We start from the raw sequence: 24164 nt of genomic DNA on the forward strand, positions 1-24164 counted from the left end.
CTGTTGTACTGGAGCAGCAGCTGGGCCCTGTCTCGGATCTGCGTTCCCTGTGCGAGTGATGTGCACGTCTCCACCTGGACAAAGCTGCCAAAGAACTTACTAGAGCACAGGGGTAGGACTTATTTTAATAAATAACTGGAGAACACATGCATTCCAAGTTTTATCTTGATACAATGTCAATACAAATGCTCCACAAACAGAGCATTGATACACAGCTGTGTCCCCACCCACACCAAGGCTGGGGTGTTGCTCAGGGGTGGATGCCACAGTTTCCCTCAGACCCCCAGGACTCCCCATGCACAGTCAGAACAAACACCTGAACAGAGGGGTGTTGTCTTCCTTTAACACTTCTAGCATTACATTTTACATCTATCTCCTGATGAGACAGCATTTAGTTACTGGAAAATAGCAAACTCCTGTACCATAGAGCTCAATCTAACTTAGTCAATGTTAACACTGCCATAAAAATATATAAATACTCTGAAAAGGCTTTTCTTTTTTATATAATTTTAAAAAGTCTAGTTACAAAAAAGTAGATGTTGAATAACTGCAGACAGCAATGGCAGAAGGTTTTAAAGAGGCTTTGCTGGAGATGAGCTAAGGTAAAGGACTCCACACACTGCCTGGAGTCTGACCTAGAGGAGACCTGTCCACAGGGAGAGAAGGGGTTTCACCATGTGCTGCTCCCTGAAGGCAGCAGAGATCCAGGTCGCCCTGGCACCCTGAGCTTCCCTACCCCGCCTGCAGCACTCGTGCCCAGGGCAGCTCAGCAAACCCTGCTGTACCTGGCTGTGAGCTGGGGTGGTGACACCGTGGTTCTGGCTGTGTGCTCCGGGCACAGGAGCCCTTCACTGCTCTGCCCCTGCAAGAAACAGCTTCACTTCCATGTAACCAGTGCCCTCCTGGCTCAAGGAGGGTGCCAGAGGAGCCCACAGCATTTCCTTAGTGCACTTCACCTCATCTTTTCCTGCCCTTTCGAGGGGAACCACTGCCCCCACTACACTGCACCTGCTCTCCAAACATGTCAGGAGTCCTTTCCCCTGCCAGACTTCACTAAATCACACCCCCATGGAAAACCAGCACCCTCCATCCCTGGACAATTCCTAAGCAGCAAAGCAGGAGACTGGCTAAGCTCTTTGCCTGCCTAAGGTCCTGGATGCCAGGAAGTGAGACTTGCCCCTGCTACATAAAAATGAGACTTGCCACTGCTCATGAAAACCAGTGAAGATCTGGGGTTTTGTCAAGTGCAAAAAAAATATTTAGTGTTTAAAGGTAATTTTTAACCCAAAATCTGCAAAACGAACATAAGAATATCACAGCTCTTCAGTTTGATTCACCATTAGAGTCCAAGCTTTACAACAACTGTCACCAGAATAATATTAAAAATATAAATAATTTCAAGTGACTCCACAGAACAGTGTCACCTGTAAAATTTCTACTTTGCCCTACAAAGGAGCACCAGGAAGGTTCACAATGATGTTTTATTTACTCTTTTGAAGAAAATGTTTTGTGAAGCGATCTAGCTCGTTCTCAAGGTGAATGGCTTTATTTCTGCAAAACAAACAAAAGCAAGGGGTTTACTTCAGTGCCTGAACATCCCAAAGGCAGGCTCGACATCAGTGTTTCATTTCTACTCCTGACACCCCCAGCAGTAAGAAAAGGTCACTGCAGGTTTTTAGAAGGGGTATGGGGGGCAGATGTTCACCTGACAGTGGTGGTGGATAGCTGAGGCCACGAATCACAGCAGCCCAGAGCCAGGGCAGCCTTGCAGCAGGTGGAAAGAACAGGAAACTCCAGCCCAGGCTGCTTCCAGGGTCCTGAAGCAGCAGCTGCTGGCAGTTCCTCCTCTGCCAACACCCACCACTGGCAGCAGCAGTACTGCACGGGTGGCTCAGCACAGCACAGCTGCTCTCCTGCCCTGCTCTGGGGAGGGGGCTTTGGGAAGGGGCCACCCTCAAGTTACCCAGAGGAGACTAAAATTCTGGCCAAAGGCCTGTCTCCCACACAAGGGTAAAGATATCTAAGAAATAATATTTTTGGAGGTTAGCTGATTCACTGAGGCAGCAGCATATATTTATTAACTTACCCAGAGCTGCTGAGGCTATCTCTGTGTCCCCTTCTACACCTGAACTAACCTAGTTCAACTCCAGAGTAACAGCAAGCACTGATCACGCTGGAGTCAGCAGGGCTGAGAGATGCTCGTGGCCAGTCACACCAGGACTCACCTCAGCTGCTTGGAGCTGCTCTGTATGTTCTCCAGCTGATCTATTTCTTTGGAAAGCCTAGCTATTTCTTTTTCCAGGTTTTTCTCAGTAATATCCACCTGCTGACAGAGCCGAGCAAAAGTAGTGGCCATTTCCCTAAAGTGAAAACAAGATTATTATCATGATTTACAGAAATTTAAGCTAAAAAACAATAGTAAGAAATAAAATCTCATGGCATTGCAGTGTACAGAACACAGCATACAAATCTCCAGCTGTTATGGGAATACAGAATAGCAGAAAACAAGAGAACTGGGTACTTTTTAAATTAAAAAAAGAAACCCTGAACATCCCAAATTACCTCAGTCTATGCCTACATTGTGCCTGGCCAAGCCTGATGGGGCTCTGGCTGTGGCAGGAGGTGCCAGAGCAGCCCCACACTGCCAAGCTCAGTGCCCTGTGCCACACTCAGTGCCCTGCTCCCAGGAACGAGCCCTGTGCAGAGTGAGGAGTGCTGCAGGCCTGCCCACTGAGGCCCCCCATCCCACATCCCTCCTTAGCCACGTGCTCCCAACGTTCCAAGACTCCTCCTCACACAAAGGGAGAACAAACCCAGTTCCCAGCCTGGGCCCAGCACCCAGGCTCTCATGCAAACCTCTCTACTCGAGCACTGTGCAGCTCTTCCATGTGCTCACAGAGCTGCTAGACACAGGGCTCCACCTCTTTCCTTTATTGAAGCTTAACTTTTTACTATTCCATTTTTGTTCTTTTCTCTTTCCAAAACACTTTCTAACCTGTATCTGCTAAGTAATGTCTGACTGTCTTCCTTAGCTTCTTGCAATTATGTATTTTAATTGAATTATTATTTCAGAAAATTAGGGCTGCTAATGCGCCCTCTAGCCCCCAGGGTGCAGAACGCCTCACCTGTGTAGCTCAGAATAGCTCAGAAAGGCTATCAAAGGCTATCAAAGTTCACCTGCAGTGCAGAAGAGCCAGGATTGGCTGCTCAGAACTTGCCCACAGCAACCTCTGGGGCAGAGACTCCAAGGGCAACTCAGCCTCCACTAGAACAATCTCCCACGTCTCTGCTGTAAGGTGCTGGACAAAGAGTCACCATCTCCAGAGCACCACACACTGCCACACACGGATGCAGGCACTGCCTTTCCAGGTGGGCATTTTAAACTCTCAAACCCCCTCCCACCAATGCCAAGAGACTCTAGAGCTGCCATGGTGCAGGGCCAGTGCCAGTGGCCTGTCACAGTGAGGGCTGTGTGACACTTACTGCTGCACCTGGTGGCTGCAGTTGGCGCTGGTGAGGCTGATGATCATGTGCAGCCTCTCGGTGGCGTAGCTCACAAACTGCTGCTTGAAGGCTCTCTCCTTGGCCCGCGTGGTCCACGACAGCCTCTCATACAGGTACAGCAGCCCGTACATGCTCAGGGACAGGGAGATCACTTTCCAGCCTATGGTTTTCCAAATCTGAAAAACAAAATCTTCATTAGCTTAAATAAGGTGCCCTACAGAATAAAAGCTAATTCCACCCATTTTTTTAAATCAGCTCCACAGCCTTTTCAGTGTTCTTGGTTAAGAAAATAAATGTTTTCCATATTACTGCAGAGCAATACAGCTACATTCACATGAGCTGGTCCCCAATGGCACAGAAAACGTGCAGGTTACAGAAGCCTTGCTGCTCTTTCATGAAGGAAGAAGCAAAACTCCAACCAAATTCAAACTGAAGGAGGTACCATCAGATCACCATTTAATTCAGGCACTGAACACAGATTTATGGCACAGACAATAGCCCAGCTATCCTCAGAGCGACCAGCCTGCTTTCTCACTATGAGCTGTGGGTATCCAGGGCACTGCACGTGCTCCTCTGGCCCAATGTCAAGTCTGTGTTATACCCAGAGCAGCTCAGGCTGTGCCACCCCTTCCAGCAGGGAATGTTCCAGTTCTACTTGCCACTCCGCCAACAACGATGATGCTCATGGAGGTCCGGGATGTCAGCGAGGCCAAATTCAGCACCAGGGGAACCATAAAGTCATCCTGGGGCTCGCCCTCGGGGGTTATGGCGGGAAGGCTGGCGGCACACGGGGTGCTGGCTAAAGGACGAGGGATCTACAAGATGGGAACACGGCAGCCTCAGTCAGAAGCATTGAGGAACTACACAAAGGGGTTTTATTTTCATATATTCAGGCTTTCATTTACTTGAAGGAAACCCTTCAGCAGAGAAATCTGAACAAGAGTTCAGATTTGAACAAATGAGGAGCAGTGGAGGCTTTGACAGTTCCTCCAACAGAGAATAGGGCTGGTTCTGACCTAAGGATCCAAACGTTATAAATGAATAGGCTACTCAAAGGGTTCAATCCAAAGGAAAACCAGCTTGTGTAACAGCTGCAGAAAATTTAAAAGGGATTTTTAGTTCCATTCTAGCCTGAATATAATCCAATAAAAACAACCCTCACAAAAGTATTTCACACAATGGATCTAGGGAAAGGTAGCAGGAAGTGTGTAAATAGCACTGGCACAGAGTAAAAATCAATATATTCCCATCAAGGTAAAACAAGGTAGCTCTGAAGGACTCACATGTATGTTTGGATCTGCTAATCCCAGGAGTACTTTCTGAGCTTGTTTAGGACCCAAGAAACGGTTTACAAGAGAAGTCCATCCCAAAGAAAAGTGGAACATGATATCCTCTTGAAAATCTGCACACAGGCTATGACAGTTTAGATCGTAGCTGAGGTCAAACTTCCTGCATGGAATTAGCAAGTGGATCTGATCCTGAACACTAGAAGGCAACAGTGGTTTCAGATTTTCTAGAAATAAGAACAAATAGTAAAGATGAGTTAACATTAGAAGAAGAGCATTTTCACAAGCAGTATCTCTGCACTGCTGACCAGCTTTGTCCATTTAGAGAATCTGAACTGACCACTTCATTATTTATTTATCTGTAAAATCAGTGGCATTTCAGCAGGACTGACCCTAACAGAGCAGCAAATTTATTGCTCTGATACAAGAAAATAGTCATGAAAATCAACTCACCAAGGAAGCACTGCTAGGAAAAAAGACTCAAATTAACTGAGAGACTTCTGTCAGTGGTCAAAAGATAGGGATGGAATAAGAAAAAAAAATTATTCATCCATCAGTTCTCTGGTGCCACACAGAAAAGGCAACATTATTACAAAAGAGGACAGAAGGGTTCCCATATTTTCATGATCTTGCTCTGAATCTTTTATTACCAGGAACAGACCAATAGAGATGGATGTGCAATAAAGTTACTACTTATAAAGAAAAAAAAAAAGGGGGAGTGCACAAATTCTTTGTGAAATGAACTGTTTTGCATTCTGGGTCTGGAGGGAGCTAGGGAGAGCATTATACTGCAGAAACATTTTCTATTAATTAGTGTATTTGGTGTATCTCTTGTGGAAGCCAAATTTTAAATGGGTTTATAAAAGGATTAGCTGAGTTTCCAGAGGACAGGTCCATTACTACTTGCTTAAGCCATTAATCCAGATGCAGTGTATCAGCTCAGAAGTCCCTAAAATGGAGAGGGAGTGATATATTTACCCTGGCTCATTATTCTTTTCCCCCAGCATCTGTTACTGGTTAGTATCAGAAGCAGGGGACTGAGCTAAACACTCAGTCCTGGTCTATCATGGCTTTTCCTTTATCCCTCATGGTGTCAACGTTAAACATGATCAGAAGGAAAATTCTTTTAAAACTGAATTTTCCTAGATTATCTTCCTTTAATGTGAAGTGTTAACATTCCTTCTCCCTCCTCCTACCAATCATCTCCTGCTGGGACTGGTGCATTGACTGGTTGACTTCACTGGAGCAGCGCTCAGCCAGGTTCTTTCCCAAACCGTCTTCTATGTGTTTGTTCAGTTCCTGAAGTGTTACAAAGAACACAAGCTCATCAGTTTGTATTTAGCCCATCAGTTACATTATATGGAACAGGAGTACATTACACACTAAGCACTGTTATTTACAGTGGGAAGAAAAGCATGTTTCCATGGAAATACCATGCTTTCCAACTGGGAAACTTTACACTGGGACTGAAAACCTAACTGAAGTGACACAGGAAAGATTTCCCTAGGACTGTAAACATTAAAAGGCGTAAGAGTCTCCTTTCAGTAACCTGTGACAGTGAAAAGCAAACCACTGCCTACTGCCCTGCAAAGCCCTTACGGTATCATTTGATGGGAGCCAATTCCACTGCTCTGCACAGGGGCAAACCCAGCCTAACTCCCCTGGGTCAGGTGGAACATACAGGCTGTCCTGCAAATGCAGCACTCCCGGGTGATCAGCCAGGCTGGAACAGCCTGAGATGGGCTCAGCTGGATGGAGCACGGTGCTGTTAACACCAAAGTTGTGGGTTCGATCTCCATATGAATCATTTGTTTAAAGAGTTGGACTCGGTGATCCTTGTGGGTCCCTTCCAACTCAGAACATTCTATGACTCCATAGGGGAGCTATGGCAGTCATTACTATCAGCAAAGTCTGAGCACGAGAGGCAAACACAGGTATATGTGCTTTAATCTAAAGCACTAAGTTTGAGGGAGAATTTATAAAAGTTAAAAAACCCAAACCAGTTTTTAATAAAAGTCTGGGCTATTTGCAAGCTCATTTTATTTTTTGATTTATTCGATTTTAGGAGTAGTGAAAATTATTTATGCAAACTCTTATTTACTGGAAGTGAAGACTCGAAATTAGGAACCACTCTACTACTAAAAAGATGCCTTTTTAATTTCTTTCTAAAAACAAAGGAGAAAATATTTTCAACCTTTTCCTGTTTTGGGTAGAGATGAGCACATGTCAGCAAGCAAAAATCATGCAATGCTCAGACAAAGGCACATAAAGTCTATGCAATTTATGAAAATACAGAAGTAGAAATTAAGAGAAAGACAAAGAACCTGGCTTCACACCATTCAAAAACACTTACTGCCTTATAGAGCTTCAGGACTTGAGGAGAAGGGTGAAAATCAGAACAAAATTCATCAACTAAAACTGAAAGCCGGCAAATCTCATCAGTCATGGCAGAGGAGACCTGGAAGAACACAGGAAATACTTAAAATGCTTCTTCCACCTTTTCCAGACAGAGTGAGAACAGACTACTGCATGAACTGTCCCAAGAAATCATTCAATCACCTGACAGTCAGGAAAGATTGCCATTTTAAGCAGCTTTTTTTTTTTTTTTGTATTGAAAAAGGAACATTCTGACATTTCAAACATATTTCCTGAGACAGGTGGGCCCCAAATCTGGGATCTGGGAGGTTGTTCCCACTGCTTTTACTTACTTTGCTTTCGACCTCCTCGGTAACGCGTTTGATTTTCTCCTTGGTGTCTTCTGTCAAAATGTTCAGCTGGTTTCGAACAAAGTCCAGCCTGTCCTTGTGATCCTCTCGCTCTTCCATGGAATGGACTCTACCCCAGCAGAAAGGAAATCACCATCACCACCATGCATTCCCCAGGAAAGGAACAGGCCCTTAACCAGGCATGGATCACCCAGCTGATGGTTTCTGGGCAGTGGAGGGATTGCCACTGACACTGGTGCCCGAGGCACAGGCACTGCTCCAGAGGGGCTGTCCATGGCACTTCCACGTGCACCAGGCTTCAGAGGCTGTGCTGAGCAACACAACTCAACCCCAGCACTTCCAGTCAGGATTGTTATCACTGTATTATCTCACACAATTACAACTAAAAAAGGTGTGGGGAATCAGAGGCCTTTAATAACTTGTCTACCCTGATTTTAAAAAAAGGGTAAATATGATGAAACCGCTGCTGACCAACAGCCCTCAGCCACTCCTGAACAGTGATGTGAGTCTGATGACCCTGCAAGCAAAGGGGATGGGGCAGAAACCAACTTTGTCACAAACAAGTCTCTTTAGAATTCCTTGACTATCACTTAAGCAAAAATTCCTGAAAACCTGAAGCTATTTCATCTTGAAGGGCCAGCAGAAACAACAAATAGCAGTTCAGACTAAGAGATGTCACCACAGACATTTTAGTTAAGTCAACTGACAGAAAGAAGTAGAATATCAGAATATTTTCAAACATTTCACAGCATGTTTTCGTAGGATCTGACAACGTAAGACAAGCCAGTATGTAAACAGGCAGTCTGTAAAAACTGACATATTCAGGGTGTGTTTGACAGCACAGTGAAGTCTGTTGAAACACAAAGACATGTTATTGACAGGCAGGAAGGAGATGGATAGGAAGGATTAATCCTGACAGCAAGTTCACTGTGTACAAGAGACACAAGGTGGCAATAAAAGTGAGGAAGAACTGCACACATATGCAAACCTCAAAGGATACGTGAAGGTACCAGACAGAGCAGATGAGCTGCTATCATTAGCACTAAAGGATTACTTGAGAAAATAATGATATTTAAGGATGCAATCTGGAAAAGGCCAGAGGCCAAACTTCTGTTAGCTCGGGCTCATCTCGTTCCTTACAGTATTCTAATCACTTGCAAATTAAAACATTTACAGACTTCCATTTCTTTTCTTCACTGTAACTGTTAATGGAAGTAGAGCAGGCATAAACATCACCTCTGAAACGTTGGATACCACTAGAAAAACTTAACATTTTAAATATTTCTGAAAAAATGGTTTGAAAACACACGGATTGCAAGCCAGTAATGAAGAACACCAATTAAACCAGGATCCCTGTACAGAAGTCACAGACCAAGAACACAACTGAGTGAGCAAGTGAACAGTGGTAAGACTGAGATTTTGACACACCAGGGAAATTGTCTGTTTCTTACCAACCAGAAAAAAATGAATTTTAAAGTCCATAATGGCCCAAGAAAATCACCAGCACAGAACTGGTTCCTCAGATGATCTGGACAAACCAAATCCAACCAGCCCTCCAATCAACCCACCTACCTTTTCTCTGCTGCTGCCACGTTTATGGTGTCCATAATGTTTTTCACAGTATCTATTATCTGTTTAGCTCTGATAGTGTGCTGTTCAAACTTGGTTTTCACGGCTGACTGCGAGATACACTCCTGCGAGGGGCCCAAGCCACAACACATTACTGCAATTCCATGCCAACACAATCAGGAATTTCACTGTCAGAAAACACATGCTGCCAATTTTACCATGAACTTAAACCAGTGGGAAATAAAAACAGAAAGTATAAAGAAATTAAAAGACAACAGAAACTGAAATCTCAAATGAATCTATAGCAGCAAATCTGCCTTCGTGTCCATTCACAGTAATGTGCATAGGTTTTCATTCTTTTAAAATAAATGAATAATGTAAAAAAAAAAAAAAAGAAAACTTGGATGAATACATAAGATAAATCTGTCTCTTCAGGAAATTTTCAAAACCATCTATTTGGAATTACAAATGTCAAATATGAATGCTAGCAATATGGCCTGCCTTCAGTTTTCTCTGTTGCACTACACAGTCTTACTTTCAAGAGGCAATTCTGTCAATAAAATTTGACATTCTCATGTCAATACTGACCATCCAGGAACATAATACACAATTAGGAATAAGAAACAAGGGTTTTCTCACGGGATAAACAAAAGTTAAGTAGTCCTTAAAATATCAGCTTGTTTGCGTATTACTGAAGCATTAAATGAGTAAGTAGAAAATGCTCTAACAATACAATTTCTAATCAATCTTAAATATTGAACAGCAATTCAGAAATACAGGACAGTGACTGAAGAGCTCTTGGGTTTGAGAGGAAGAAAGGGAGCAGCTGATTTCCTTAAACTAGATCAATGGGATTTTTAAATTGTTCTCCATCTGTGGATTCACCTTTCATGGCACAGGTGTAGATTGCTTTTATGAGACTTGCCTATGACCTTAGCATATGCTAAGATGATGAATTTTAGATTTCAGCTATCTAAAAATAATAGAAGAAAACAAAATAAACAAAATGGGTAAAACAGTCCCTGTTCCTCGACGAAGCAGATCTAGAAATCAGCAATGAAAGGCCAGAGTTTCTTAAATATCAGCACATTGTAAGAGCTAGACTAGGCACAGAGCAGAGTCTTCCCAACGTTAGTAAGTGGTAGGTAAAAGGATGACAATCACTCACAACACAATCAGAAAATCCAAGTTAGAGCACTAGGAAAAACACAAAGGTTAGTTAAACGACGGGGAAAGGTAAGAGGGGGACAGCAGCAGTTTTGCTTTAGTCTGTGAGTAAGTATTTAGTGAAACCAAGATAAACTGCGCTTCAACAGTCTAACCAGAACCAGGTACCCTCCCAGGCCACTGCCAGTAGCACAGGACGGTTGTTACACACCCAGTACATTCTGAATTGCATCCCCAGGCAGTGCTGGGGAAGGGCTCTGCAGTGTTGCCTCATTCCAGCTCTGCCTTCACTCCCCTCTCCCACTCTGCCTCCCTCCTCCACTGCTTCCCTCACCACTTCTGCTGCCAGTATTTTTGAGAAACACCCCAACCTAAGGCATGGTGGGGTTGGTTTTATGTAGGATATCCTCCGGGCACTACTGCACACAGTGCAGGGCCCAGGCATTTCTTTGCAGTATCTCACTGTAAAATTTCAACAAATACACTGACTACTTTCTATTATTCCCCAATATAAAAATTCAGAACTGATTCAAGAATTCAGTGCTTTAGGACTGCCTCTCTCCTTTACTTTGTTGCAATACAGTTGACATACATAGTAGCATCACTTTTTAAAGCTACTACATGAATCTCTAAAATCCTAATTTCCCCACTGCTTACAAGAGTTTCTAGTAAAGCCTGCACCAGTATTTTTTTTTAGCAACTCCAACCACCCTGTGTTTTGCAGACAAACATGTTTCATCTAGTTTTGGAATGATTTTTGCCCTTACACAAAAGTCTATATAAATCTTACAAGCCTTTCAAAAATAGTCCAAATTTTTGTCATACCACAACTCACTTGCACTGGTTTCTAAAATTTCTAAATTTTTTTTTTTAAGATTTTATCTTTACAGAGCTCATATCAGTCCTGGAATGAACAGGCTTTCCCATCAGGGAACTGATACTAAAATCACGAATATGGAAAAGTAACAGTTCCTCTTCTCAGCCCATATGGAGAAGAGGGAGAAGCTGTCCAATTTTAGTGAAGACAAAAGCAGGGTGAGAGAATCCAGGAGGAGCAAACCCAGCAGATACAGCCAGGGGGAACAAGGCACACGTGGACAGGTCTGTGAGGTGACAGGTTACTGAGAGAGGTAAGCTGGACAAAAAAGTGAGATGTTTGGGAAGTCTGAGGAGGGCGCCTGCACAGGACAAGGAGCTAAAGGCAAGACACACTGAGGCAGGGGAGGAGTCAGGGATGAGGACAGACATCTGTGCTCTCATCCCTTCCTTTTCACACACTGCAATGTAATCCAAGATGCTGAGACTTGCAGCTCCTCTGTGGAAACAGAGCAACTGCAGAGTGCTTTAGGCAGAAGTGCTGAGGCTGTACTCAGGGCTGTACAGCATCTGAGTTTGGTCTGGCAGTGCACAAGGCACGGTATCAGTGAGGATTCCACACAGAAGGCTCTCCCTGCAGTCTGAGATTCCTCATTAATACAAAGCCTAGAGCTGGCAAGCACAACTGATGACAACAGTATGCTGCTGTCAGCTACTTTATCAGCTCAGGTAACAGTAATTTGAGTATTAGGTCTGAAGACTTCAGAGCTGGTAAACCACTTCAGTCTCAGCCTTGCCTTAAAAGCACAGAAACTGCCACTGTAACTTAGGAAACTGCCACAAAACCTGAATGTGAAAGAGGCTGCAACAGTAAGCACTCAAAATTTCAATTGCTTTGGCAATCTTAATTCAGCACAGTTGTCATTCTCTTTAAATGATGGGATCACCCCCCTATTCAAAGCCATTAATAATGACTTTAGCATGAAACACAGCTGAGCAGGGAAAAACACTACAGAATCCACTCTCACTGCTGGAGTCAGGTGTGCAGCAAATGTAACACGTAAAAGAAGAAAAAAAGTTGAATTAAGGCCATGCAGTGCTGTCACAGCATGTTCCTTGTCCCAGCCTCTGCCACAGAAACTTGTCATGGTTGTGATCCTGTGACAGATATTTCTCATTGTGATGGCCAACTTGAGTCTGTGACATCTGATTTACAGATGTGCTGAGCACTCACAGCATCACATCATTTAATAAGTCATCATCCATCTTCATATTGAAATATTCTATGCATTGAGTGCTTAACAGTAATTACATGAGATTTTGTCAAAAAAGCTTTGGGTACAGCAGATGGCAAAATACAATAAAGAACAATAACTGATTTAGAGGCTCGATTTCCACTTTTTTCCTGCTGGTTTAAAGCTTCCTACTATGGTTCTGAGGACAAAAATTGCAAAAACATGCACGTTTGACTACAGCTAGTGACACAAGAAATGTCATGTCCCATGGAGCCAGGCCCTGCCAGAGCCCTGAACCCATCATTTCAACACTTCAGTCACCTATCATATGAGTGTGGATAAGGATTAAATTTAGTCTGACATTTTCTTGCTTATGCAAGACTGAATCAAGCTATTATTTTAAAACCTTTCTGATATACACACATCACTACATAGTTCAGTTTTGCTACGGTTAAACGGGTTTGTTGCAATGCAAGAACAAATACTTTTTGGAGGCAGTTTGATTTTTTTAAAAAATACTCATATACAAAACCACTGAGGGATACCCAAGAGACCTCTTTAAGATATCCAAGAATGGCTTTAGTTAATTAAAGTTATCAAATTCAGCAAGTCAAATGGATCCTATCACAAAGAAACCACTCAACTGTGTGGCCAGTCCTCCTTCTGTAGAAACTGTGAACTCCAGCTATGAATATGGCTAAACTGAGGTGGAAGGGTGGATTCTGTACAGCACAAAGGATGCAAGGAGAGTGTTAATGCTCAGAGTAACAGAGCTAAGAGGTACATAATGGTGATAGATTCAAAACTCTGGCTTTAGAAATGAAAGCAAATTTTTAGATTTACATTGATAAAACTGAATTTCTTACTGCAAACATTCACCAGCACGTGGCTGTAAGTGATACACGTGTTTCAAGACTATAATTTCTTCTTACATGGACTATATTGGTCTTGAGATCTCAAAACATGAGCTAAGAGTTTTGGTCCCTTCCTTCATTGATATAATTCTCCTTTCCAACAACTACCTGCTGCTACTCAAGGTGAGAAGGTCTGAACAGAACCCACAGAAAAGGCAGATGGTTTAAATACCTTACACTCCTCCACTTGCTAATATGGGTAATGCTCAGTATAATTAAGCTAAGCATAAGAAAAAGCTACATTTACAATAAAAAACAGGCAGTCGAAAAAGCCCATCATAAATACCTCAAATATCTGCTCAAAACGTTGAAATTCCTGGAATCTTGTTTGAAATCCTTCAGCAAGTGCTTCACCTATGAAACAACAGACCATAAGGGAAACAGCAGTGCCTCACAGCAGGGACTGCATCTTAAATATATTTATGGGGTTTTACAGGGTTTTTCTGTATTTGAGGGAAAGCAGGAATTCCTACACACCAGCCTCTGGCATTCCTTGGGCCTTCTGTCTCCTGGCACTCAGAACTTCCTTTGCTGAAACGAAAAAGATGCGGTTCCTTGCTTCCACAGGATCAATAACCTTGAGCTCATCGACCAGGAAAGTCAGACAGCGCTCTGTGTGCTGCCTGCGCACCTGAGGAAAGGTAAAAAGCTCATGAAAGGCAAAAACTGAGCCACCAACAAACACATCCCAACATCAGAGTCACAAACAGATGTGAACCACCCCTCTGACAGCAGATGCCTGCCAACCCTACAGAGGCAGCAGCTGCTTTTACTCCTTTGAACAGACCTGGACACAATAATACTTCCTCCTACAATTGTATTTACATAAGTCAGAGATCTCAGCCAGTTACTGGGGTAAACCCCTCATTCCCCATACACGGAGAAATAATTCTCACTGCAAGCTGGCTGTTGTTGGGAAAATCTGAAATCCAAGCTGTTCCCATCTACTGCTGCACTTTCCCAGCTACTCTATGCAGGTATAAATATATAAACTGTGCCCTCAGGCTGTACTATCACTGCAGAAACAAGAGGTAATACAAATAAGATAAAAAAAGCTTAACTGTGGAGGAAAAAAGTGCTAAATAGGTCTCCCATTTTATTACTTGCCTGCATATATTGCCATTTCAATTGCAAGTTGCTTTTTGGTCAGAACAAAGAATTTCCATTTTCTGACCACGAAACTTAGCATTTTATTAATAAAACAAAGCTGCTGTTTCCATATTAATACATTTTAATTAACTGTCAACCCATGTAAGAGCCATCAATTCACTCACATCTTCCATGTATTCTGGTTCTGATGCAGAGGCATCCCACCTATTATTGAGGATGAAGATGTTTGGCTTGGAAAGTCGTTCGTTCACTTTATGGAAAAAATGTTTCTCCTAAGAATTAAAGCACAAACAGAAAAATTCCCTAGACATCAAAACCAGAGTCAAGCATTCTTTAACAGATTCTGAACTTTATCCAGCTTTTAAAAAGATTATAAAGAATTCATCAGTATTAAAACCCACAGATATTCAGCACATAACAGGCTTGGGGTAGTTCAAAAGTCATCACATGTCTTAAAACTGATGCCAGTGCTAGAAGTCAAAGACACTGCAACTTTCTTTAAAAATTAGTAAAAATACCAACTAAGAAACTTCCAAAAAATAGTTCAAAAACCACTGATGCCTGATTAAAACCGTGAGGTCTCCCTTACCTGAAGTACCAAGATGCTCCTGCTAATCTGCAAAATCTGGTTTTATAGCCAGATAATAAATATATCATTTAACTATTCTTCAGCTAGGCAACATCAGCCTGAACTACAGAGAAGTAGCATTTCCTCCATGAGGAGGTATGGTTGAGACACAGCAAAAAAAGTCATTGATGAATGTGATCGCTACAAAATTACATTAAATTTTTAAAACTGGTGATTACTACAAAATTACATTAAATTTCTGGTCTTATATTTTGATTATCACAACAGCTCCTCTGGCCACCTTAAATTTTCTCCTCTTACAAGTGCTACAGTATTTAGGCTGCAAAGTTCATAGAATTCTTCTCTCTCTGGAAACAAGGCTTTACAGAACAAAGACATTTAATATCTTCAGCTCTCCACACTGCACAGAACCCTTATTGCTAACATCTTTAAAAGAAACACAGCCCACTGAGGGGAACCTGCAGCACTCATCCTCAACACAAGGTGTGTCCAGGGAATTCACCCTCTCCTGAGAGAGGAACAAGACAGGAACTCACCTCCTCTTAGTTTGTATTTTACTGAACTTACAGAGTATTTCTGGATATGAAATATTCCATCATTTCTTTGATAATTAATACAAGTGTCTTCAGGTAACAAATACCAACAAATTGCAAGGCAAGACAAGCACTCCATCACACATTTATCAAAAATGCAACTGAACTGGAAAGGACAATTATGACACTCAAAGCAGAGAAAGCCAAGCCAGTAAGAAATTTAAATTTCATTCTCCTTTTCCTAGTGAGGGATCTACATTATTTCTTGCCTCCCAACCCCCAAATCTATTCACAAGATCTAAGTGCAGTGATTCACCTCCTGTAAAGGCCTCAGCTATTCTGGTTATGGAGCTGCTGAATATTTAAATGAAGAAGTAGCATGAAATCATTGCACATCATACCGTGTTCATGAGAGTTGATTCAGAATTGGCAACCAAGACAAACACATCAGCATCTAAGCAGAACTTGTCAATCCAGCTGTCCAGTTCTGTGGTGACATCTGTGCCAGGGCTGTCGAGCACAAAACACAAACTCTTTATTTGCACAGCAAAGAAGCAGTTGATTTTTATAAACTGATAAAAATAGAGTGGAAATGCCTAAGGGCCTTGCAAACAGTTACAGAGGTTTGTCTCTTGAGGCTGATGCCTACTGCAAACTTAAGGTAAACACTGCACAAGCCAATTACCATCTACAATTTATCAGTCACTTGATCATTAGACTACCTACTCATTCCAAAATGCAATTTCTGATTAGTAAATATGCACATATAATTAACTGCCAAGGGAAGTGACAGGCAGACCCTCAGAAACCCAGACAGCCTCACACAATGGTTCCCCTCCTCGGATCCAAATTTTAATCAGAAGAGACTGCAGTTCATAAAATATTTTTTCATTAATAAAGTCCAAGTTTAAAGCAATATGCTATGCAAGCTGTGCATAGATTTAAGAAGAAATCAAAACGAAGTGAAAACTATAGTGCTATCAGTTTTAAAAAAAGAAAAGTGGAATATGAGTATAAAGTAGTGTTTGCAATTTAATAATTTAATACATTTATTATAATAATTTAATAAAACAATTTAATAATAAATTATTGCTGGTTCAAATTTTCTCAATTTAACAGTAAAAGGATGATTTGCTCTTTCCAAATACCTGCTCTCTCAGAATATATGCTCTTTTTTCTCCCCTTTACATTCTACCTTTAGCAACAGAGGCTGTGCAGATCCAAGATCATGCATCCCAGAAAATAATAACAAACTCCCAGGGATTTCAAAGTACAAGACAGAGATGGAACAAAACCCACTGCAACTTATTACAATACACACTGAGTGTTGTTTTCTTGAAGAAATCATACTTAAAAATTCACTGACACCTGTGTGAATTACTTCCAAATTCAGTATTTATTAACTTACATGTCAGGTACAGATCACCTGAAGATTTGATAAGCTACTACCAGGTTATAAAGCAGTGGCCAGAAATAAGAGCATTTGGCATGGACAAAGCAACCACTTCCAGAATCCTTTAAACTCATCAACACATAGGAAATGCCAGCCTAACACCGGGCACACACAGCTGACACGGTCACAAACTACATTTTGAGGTCACCCATTACTTTGGTATGCAGGCACTGCAACTCTTATCAGAACCTTTTAAACATGAAGCCCACATTGTTTATACTTCACATGATCAGTCTGAAGCGTTTCAAGAAAGGAAATGGGCAAAAGGTTGTTGCTGCAACAACCCTATTCATACCTCCGTGCTGTTTGTTTTAAAGGTAGAATATCCTCAGCCAAAAGCTACTCCCCTTTTCAGCTCAGTCACAAGATACTCGCCTGTTCCAACTGCTACAAGGGCAGAATCAGGAGGGTGACGACAAGCAGTACATACAAAGGAACAAACTCTGTCCTTACAAACAAAAAAGCCTTCTAAGCATTTTGAATCTAAACCAATCTCTTTTCTAAACATTGTAATGGCTAACATCCTCAAGAAAATATTTACTAAAACAGAAAAGATACCTGTCCACTAAAACCAAATCATCTCTCAGCAGGGCACACTTTGACTTGGGCCAAAAGACATGGACGAGACAGCCAGCCTTCAAATCTTTATCCATGTGAAGTGCATGAGCCAGCTGATTGACTGTCTAGAGAGAGCATTAAAGAGAAGACAAACGTGAATATGCACCTCAAACAAGTCTGTAAACCAGTGTAATTCAGTTCTCAAGCAAACTTGGACAGGATCTATCCTGAACAGGGTAACAGAGTTCACACTTTGTTCTGGTGAATAGCTGTGACTTTCTTTTTAAGCTCTTCAACCCACCAGCATCTAAAGAACAAGCTGTGCCTTGAAACTTAGAAGAGTTTCTTTTGAGGCACAAATGTTCCCTACAGGGCTGGACTGTGTGCCACGGAGCATCATCATGAATTTGCCTCAGAGGTTTAACATATCAGTGTAAGCAGTTCAATAAGATGAGCACCATAAGTCCAAACGAAGGGCACATTCCAAATCCTTAATCAGTAAAAGGACTTACTTAGTCCTATAAAAATAAATCACTTAATGCATGCTATGCTTTCATTAGTTCCTTCTTCCCTCCTAAATAAGAACTTAACAATCCAGAACGAGTGAGCCCTTATGCTTTTGTTGTACTTCAAACTGTTGTCAAAAAAGAGACCCTTTGAGAATCAGTTCCTGTGAAAATTGGCATGAAATCATCCAAGAAATGTACCTTGACACTCTTCTTTTCTTCTGATCCTTCTGTCATAAGATAAGCCTTATCTCCATCAGTCCCTTCCACACTGAGGAAGCAGTTTGTTGTATGGCCAATCCCACTGGGAAGTACCTTATCCCACAGCATTGCATTAATGACTGAACTTTTCCCACTGCTTGTTCTAGAGGGACAGAAAACAAAAGCACTTTGAGCAGAGCACAGCAGCATCAAACACCTTTGTGCTGAACTGAATTCACCCCCTTTGGAGTGCATCAGCCCTGGTTTGGGTACAGAGCTGCAGCCAGGAGAGAGTGGGGAGCGCTCATTCAGAGGAACTGGTCACCAACCTGAAGCCCTCAGCAGTGCCCTGCTTTGCACTAACCCTCTACCCCTCACCCATAAATATTTGAGATTTAACTATTACACAACAGCATGAAGTTACATAGTCTGTAACTAGGCTTTGGGCTACTTCCAGAAAAAGTTCAGTGCTCACTGTATAACAGTTCACAGATTTATTCAAAATGCCAGAGGGAGAGTTGAGTTCTCTTCTTCCTGCTCAGAACTTTTTCCCTTTGCAAAAGGGAAACTTTTATCACACATCACAGCTTGTATTCAACTTTTAACTTTTTGAAATATCAAGGCTGAGATATAACTAATTTCTTTATTCTAGAACTTTTTTAGTTTTTTAAATTACTAAACTACTTTTAGCAAAATGAAGGCAAGACCACCATTGTATACATTTTTTTCCAATACTATTAGAGAATTTTTAGAACAATGCAGATTCACACTCCGAAAATACATAACCACATGTTTAAATGTAAGCACAGAAAAATCAATCTCCCTGAAGAAAAGTGGACTAGCAGACCACATTGTTACTGATATCCTTAAAATCATCACACAGATCTGTCAGACTGATGTTACAACCAACAAGGCAACCATCTCTGCTTCTCTTCAGCTGCTTATAGACACAAACAGATCCAAGTTTAGAGTTCTTCAGCACTTCTGATCAAATACAAAAGAAAAGTCCTCAGCAGAAACAGTCTAGAGCAAAAAGAATATATTAAACAAACAAAATCACCAGCTTAAAAAACTCAGAAGCCATTCTGGAGAACATGACAACCTCCGACCTTCTCAAGTTAAAAGAAAAAATAAAATTAAGTACTGGTAATTTTGTTCATTACCTTCCAAAAAATGCCACTTTCATGTGTCTCCGTGAGAGCACCTCTCCAATGACTGCCAGCTTTTTTTTATATGCTTGTATTTTTGCTAGTTCATCTTCTGTCGCTATCTGATCAAGCTCTGGGTTCTTGTATGTGGCTACACGCAGAAAGGAGAAACATAAAATCACATACAGAGAATGTGTTCTGTGATACAAGGTGTAAGTAAGCAGTACTGAACATGCCAACTGCAAATTTTAATTACAGTGGTTAAACAACAAAAGGAAAACCCCACTGCAGACACTGACACCAGCTCTTATCACTTGACAGCTCTGCCACAAGCACCGGTGAAATCACACCATAAATCACTTCAGATCAATCACCAACCACTGATCCACTCTCCCTGCGCACACAGCCTGATGGGCTCACTTGCCCAGCTCCTTGGGACACCTGTTTCCTCCAGAGAGGAAAGCCAGGACCTCTGATGGATACACCAGTGAAGCTGGGCTGTCTTCCCTCTGCAGAGCTCACTGGGACGATGAGCAACCAACTCTGTGTGGCCACACATGTTCCACGCTGCTAAAACCTCTGAGGGTGTGACCAGCAGTTCCCTGCATTGCATCACTGATGCACCTTTCTGCTGAAAAATGGGAGAACCTGTTTGTCCTTCCTTCTTTGCAAAAGCAACCGCCATAGAACTACAGGGCCAGAGTGGTTAAGCTTTCACCCTCATGGAAAAGAGACCAGGCTGCCAGCCCAAGTGACTTAATCAGCTTTTCAGGTATGTAGCCATGCCAGACATTCCTTCCAGCACAAGCTGAAAAAACCCCTAGTGTCAAATGAAAAATGTGACTATTTCTGAAGGTGCACGTTTATACAAACAGTAACAGATAACATAAGGTACATTATTCTGCTGTAAAACACACTCAAAACAAAGCAGAACGCTCTCGTGTTTAAGGGGAAAGCTCACCTTCCACAAAGGCTGCTCCCTCAGTGACATAGTCCAGCAGCCGGTCGAAGATGGCAGTGATGGTCTTCTTGGCCAGCACAAAGTGCTTCAGAGGAGAGACAGAGGCTTCTGCCATGCTGCAGCTGCAAGGAAAGGGGCATAAAGTGGCCAAACACTCGGTACACCCAGCTAATTAAAACTCATATACTGCTCACAAAGCCATTAAGAAACAAAACAAAACAAAAACGCCAGAAGTCCCAAACCAAAGCTCTAAACTCCAAAGGGCAGTAAGCTCAGTTTGCGCTGTTTACACTCATCTCCTCGCCACAAGTGCCAAGAGGGCTGGCGAATCTCAGGGACAGGTTCGAACCGAACTGCTGTTATCTGTCCCGGAAACACGAGGCTTTCCCCTCGTCAAACACGGCTCCCGCCTCCCCACCGCCCGCGGGTCAGCGAGGACGGGCCCCGCTGCCTCCCGGAGCCCCGGCTCGGCGGGGTCAGGCCGAGGGGCCGCGGCGGTCACAGTCCCTCATGGTGCCTCACTCAGCCGCGCTCCCTCACGGAGCTCTGGCTCGGCCCCGGTCCTGTACGGAACCCCGGCTCAGCCCCGGTCCTGCACGGAACCCCCGCTCAGCCCCGGTCCCTCACGGAGCTCTGGCTCGGCCCCGGTCCCGCATGGAGCCCCGGCTCAGCCCCGGTCCCTCACGGCGCTCTGGCTCGGCCCCGGTCCCTCACGAAATCCCCGCTCGCCTCGGTCTCTCACGGCGCACTAGCATAGCCCCGGTCCCTCACCGAGCCCCCGCTCCCCCCTAGTCTCTCACAGAGGTCCCGGTCCGGGCCCCTGTCTCTGACGGAGCCCCGCTGGCCCCGGCCGTGCCCGTCACCGCCGCCGCCGGGACGGGGGGCGTCACTTCCCGTTCCTCCTCCCATGACCCCGCTCGGCGCCCGGGCACCGCCATGTTGAGTGCGGGCTGAGGGCGCCCGCCGCCATCTTGAGCGCGGGCAGGTCGCGAAATGGAGGCGGGCAGAGGGCGCGGGAGTGTGGGGAAGGGGCTCAGGCACAGCGCCACGGCACCGACACCTCATGCGGCTGGTACAGGAGCATTAGGAAACGAGAACCTAAATGAAAATCGGCGACAACAGCATTCTAGAGAACACGTTATTTGAGGATTACTAATCCGCTGTATTTTAAGATCTTGCAATAATTTGTGGGATGTAAACTTTGAAGTCAACAGTCTTTCACATAAAAAGGTCTTTAGCTCAATAAGAAACATGATCCAGGAATCTGACACACAGAGATTTGTTAAGGTTGGAAAAATACGCCTAAAATCGAGTCACACATTGAAACTAAGGGTTCAAAAGTCTGAAAAGCAAAGAATGAACTACAGATTTCTCAAATACAAAACACCGCCAAAGCCAATCTCATGATTTTGCGTAGCTTGTGCTTGGAATGCTGTTCCTGAAACAGCTGAACCTTGCAGGTACCAGTGAACAACCAGAATGTGATACTTACTGCTTTGAATCAAACTGCTGGCACGGTCCTGGTCCCTAGGGTTTATTTTAATTTCTGCCACTCCAGGCTGCGATGAGCTGCTCAGGCTGCGGATCTGTGCCGGTACCAGAGCAGCTGCACTCCGGTCAGCACTCACCTGCCACTTACTGCTTCACCCAAAGAACCCAAATGTCTTTCTTCCCTGCCCTTGGCAGGCTCAGCCGTGCCTTTCAGTATTCCAGACTCTAGGCAGACTCATTACCTATTTTTCCTATTACTTAGTAACTTTCTTTCTTTACCATGCAGATCACGTGGAAGCTAGCAGTGTACTTGTGTTCCCTTTTAAAATGAGACATGCTACTCCCTGTACACTTCCATTTGCTCCCTGATAGATACTAAAAAGAAACTACTAACATTAGTCCCTCATTTATAAAACCCAGCCTAAGACGACCTTGGATACATTGCCTGTTTAAACGGTGCATTTTAGTTTGGAATGGTTTGGCTTCACAACATTCCTGTGGGGTATTGTTTTGATTCCCACTTTAGAGATCAGAAATAACCCAACTCAAAGATAGCCATGAAGTTATTCATGTCAACAAGCAAGTTTGCTGTGTCACAGGGCTGTGTGCTGGCACAGGACACCACAATTCCTGCTGGGGACACAATGCTGGTCTGTACAAATACACTTCTTAAGCCCCCTTATTTATTTTGGGGGAATTTTTAAATGCCTTTTTTCCCCTTCTTGTCACTGTCTCCCAGCACAGCTTTCTCTCCAGAGGTCAGCTGTACCATTCCACCTCTGTACCATCAGCAGGAGCAGAGGTTTCAGAGACCCACTATTCCCCCTTTAAGATATATGAGCAAAATTAACTTTCCATATAGAAAATAATTCATCATAGTGTTTTGTTAACTATATTATTGCTACTATTTTAAGCCAGACAGGAAGAATGTGTTCAAAATAGGAAATCAGCAATTCTACCACAGATACTGTCATTCTCTATACAAGGGAGTAATAAAATACAGCAAGGCACCCTCAGGTTGCCCTTTTCAATGACAGAACACAAGATCTAGTAGTAAATCAGCATTTCAAAGTGACAGAAATGGTCTTGCCTCCCACAACAAAATAAACACTAAGTGGTTCACAGACTTTCCAGAAATACTTCTCTGGAAATCAGAACTTCCATTAATTGATAACATTCGGCCAAGTTTTATCCTTAGCTTTAAAAATCAAATCCAAAGACCCCTGCATGCCTTGAAGCTGATAACACCAAATCTCACTGATCAAGAAATGTTTGATACATTAATTATCTCTATACAAAGCTTACATTAAACAATCTTACATTACAAATTTACAGTCAAGAAAGAAATGTAAACTCCAGCCGTAATTTATGGGTATTTTCACCATGGTATCTAGCATAATCTAAGTGACCCCACTCTTGTTTTTTTATCTGTCCACTTGGAAATAGAGTTACAGAATGAACTGTAAAAACTCACTTCCAATGATTACAATGGCATAGTGCTATATATAATATAAACAAATGTGTGAAATAATCTGAGAGTGATTAGTAAAAATTTTGTAATGTACTGGTCTTTTAAGCCTGTATATAAAAGTTTAAAGTTTACAGAGTTAAAATAACATTCCTCAAGTTACTAATGGTGGAAAGATAATTATAAATATACAGAATTATTACAATAATATAGACTACTAGAAGTTTGCTCTAATCAGAGGTTGGTGACATACATAATTTCAGTGACAGCTAAATTAGGGTTTTACATAAGAAAGCAATTTTGTACATTTTCAGCAGGATCACTGCAAATTCCTTTTGCAATTAGAACGTGATCCAATCCCAACCCAAGCAATGTGTGTCTCCTCAGTGCAGTAAAATACAAGAATTGAAGGTAAATAATGTGGGAGTCATGTAGTACATGTGTGGAAGAGTGTATTGTACATTTGTTGGACAGTCCCACAGATCGGACTGAAACATAGAACAAAGTGAACAGTGAGGTCAGAAAGGTATCCCAAGAGAAAAACAGGACAATTGAAAAAGCTTACCAGGAGCATGAGGTGGGAAATGAAGGCTGCTATGTGAATCTGGAGATGTCCATGCCTGGGAACTTTTGGAACACCCTTATCTTCAGCAGGCCAGTGCTATTGCTAAACACCAGTGCAATGGACTGCTGCCACACAGCATGAGCTAGATGTGGAACTGAGACCAGTATTGGGTTATTTGAGCATGGAATTAAGTATTTGCTTTGTTTCTGTGCCTTTTTAAACTCAAGAGAGCTGATCTTGTACACTAGACATGAATGATCAGGATGGCCATCAGAACTGGTATCACAACATGCAATTATTCCCACTGTCCCTACCCCCAAAATCTGATCCATCACACTGTAAATGTGGTTATTCCTACTGAAAC

The 24164-nt window shown here is 42.8% G+C and overlaps 1 protein-coding gene across 3 annotated transcripts; it reads right to left on the reverse strand.

The window, feature by feature from the left end:
- Nucleotides 1-100: 100 nt before the first annotated feature.
- On the reverse strand, nt 101-24038 carry MFN1 (mitofusin 1). 3 transcript variants are annotated; one of them, XM_063408097.1, is made up of 18 exons: nt 21769-24038; nt 20277-20398; nt 19331-19466; nt 18168-18330; nt 17461-17585; nt 15851-15959; nt 14492-14599; nt 13695-13848; nt 13504-13571; nt 9089-9210; nt 7499-7625; nt 7144-7248; nt 5987-6089; nt 4788-5017; nt 4164-4319; nt 3484-3680; nt 2226-2360; nt 101-1551 (listed from the first exon to the last, which is right to left on the reverse strand). In XM_063408097.1, the coding sequence occupies exons 2-18, from the start codon at nt 20389-20391 to the stop codon at nt 1482-1484; spliced, it is 2223 nt and encodes a 740-aa protein (XP_063264167.1). In that variant the 5' UTR covers nt 20392-20398; nt 21769-24038; the 3' UTR covers nt 101-1481. The 3 variants fall into 3 exon arrangements, with proteins under 3 accessions (XP_063264167.1, XP_063264165.1, XP_063264166.1); XM_063408095.1 differs by lacking the exon at nt 21769-24038 and adding an exon at nt 21077-21232; XM_063408096.1 differs by lacking the exon at nt 21769-24038 and adding an exon at nt 21048-21176.
- Between the last annotated feature and the right edge of the window lie 126 nt (nt 24039-24164).

This window comes from Prinia subflava, chromosome 11 (genome assembly GCF_021018805.1).
Source record: "Prinia subflava isolate CZ2003 ecotype Zambia chromosome 11, Cam_Psub_1.2, whole genome shotgun sequence".
Taxonomy (NCBI): Eukaryota; Metazoa; Chordata; class Aves; order Passeriformes; family Cisticolidae; genus Prinia; species Prinia subflava.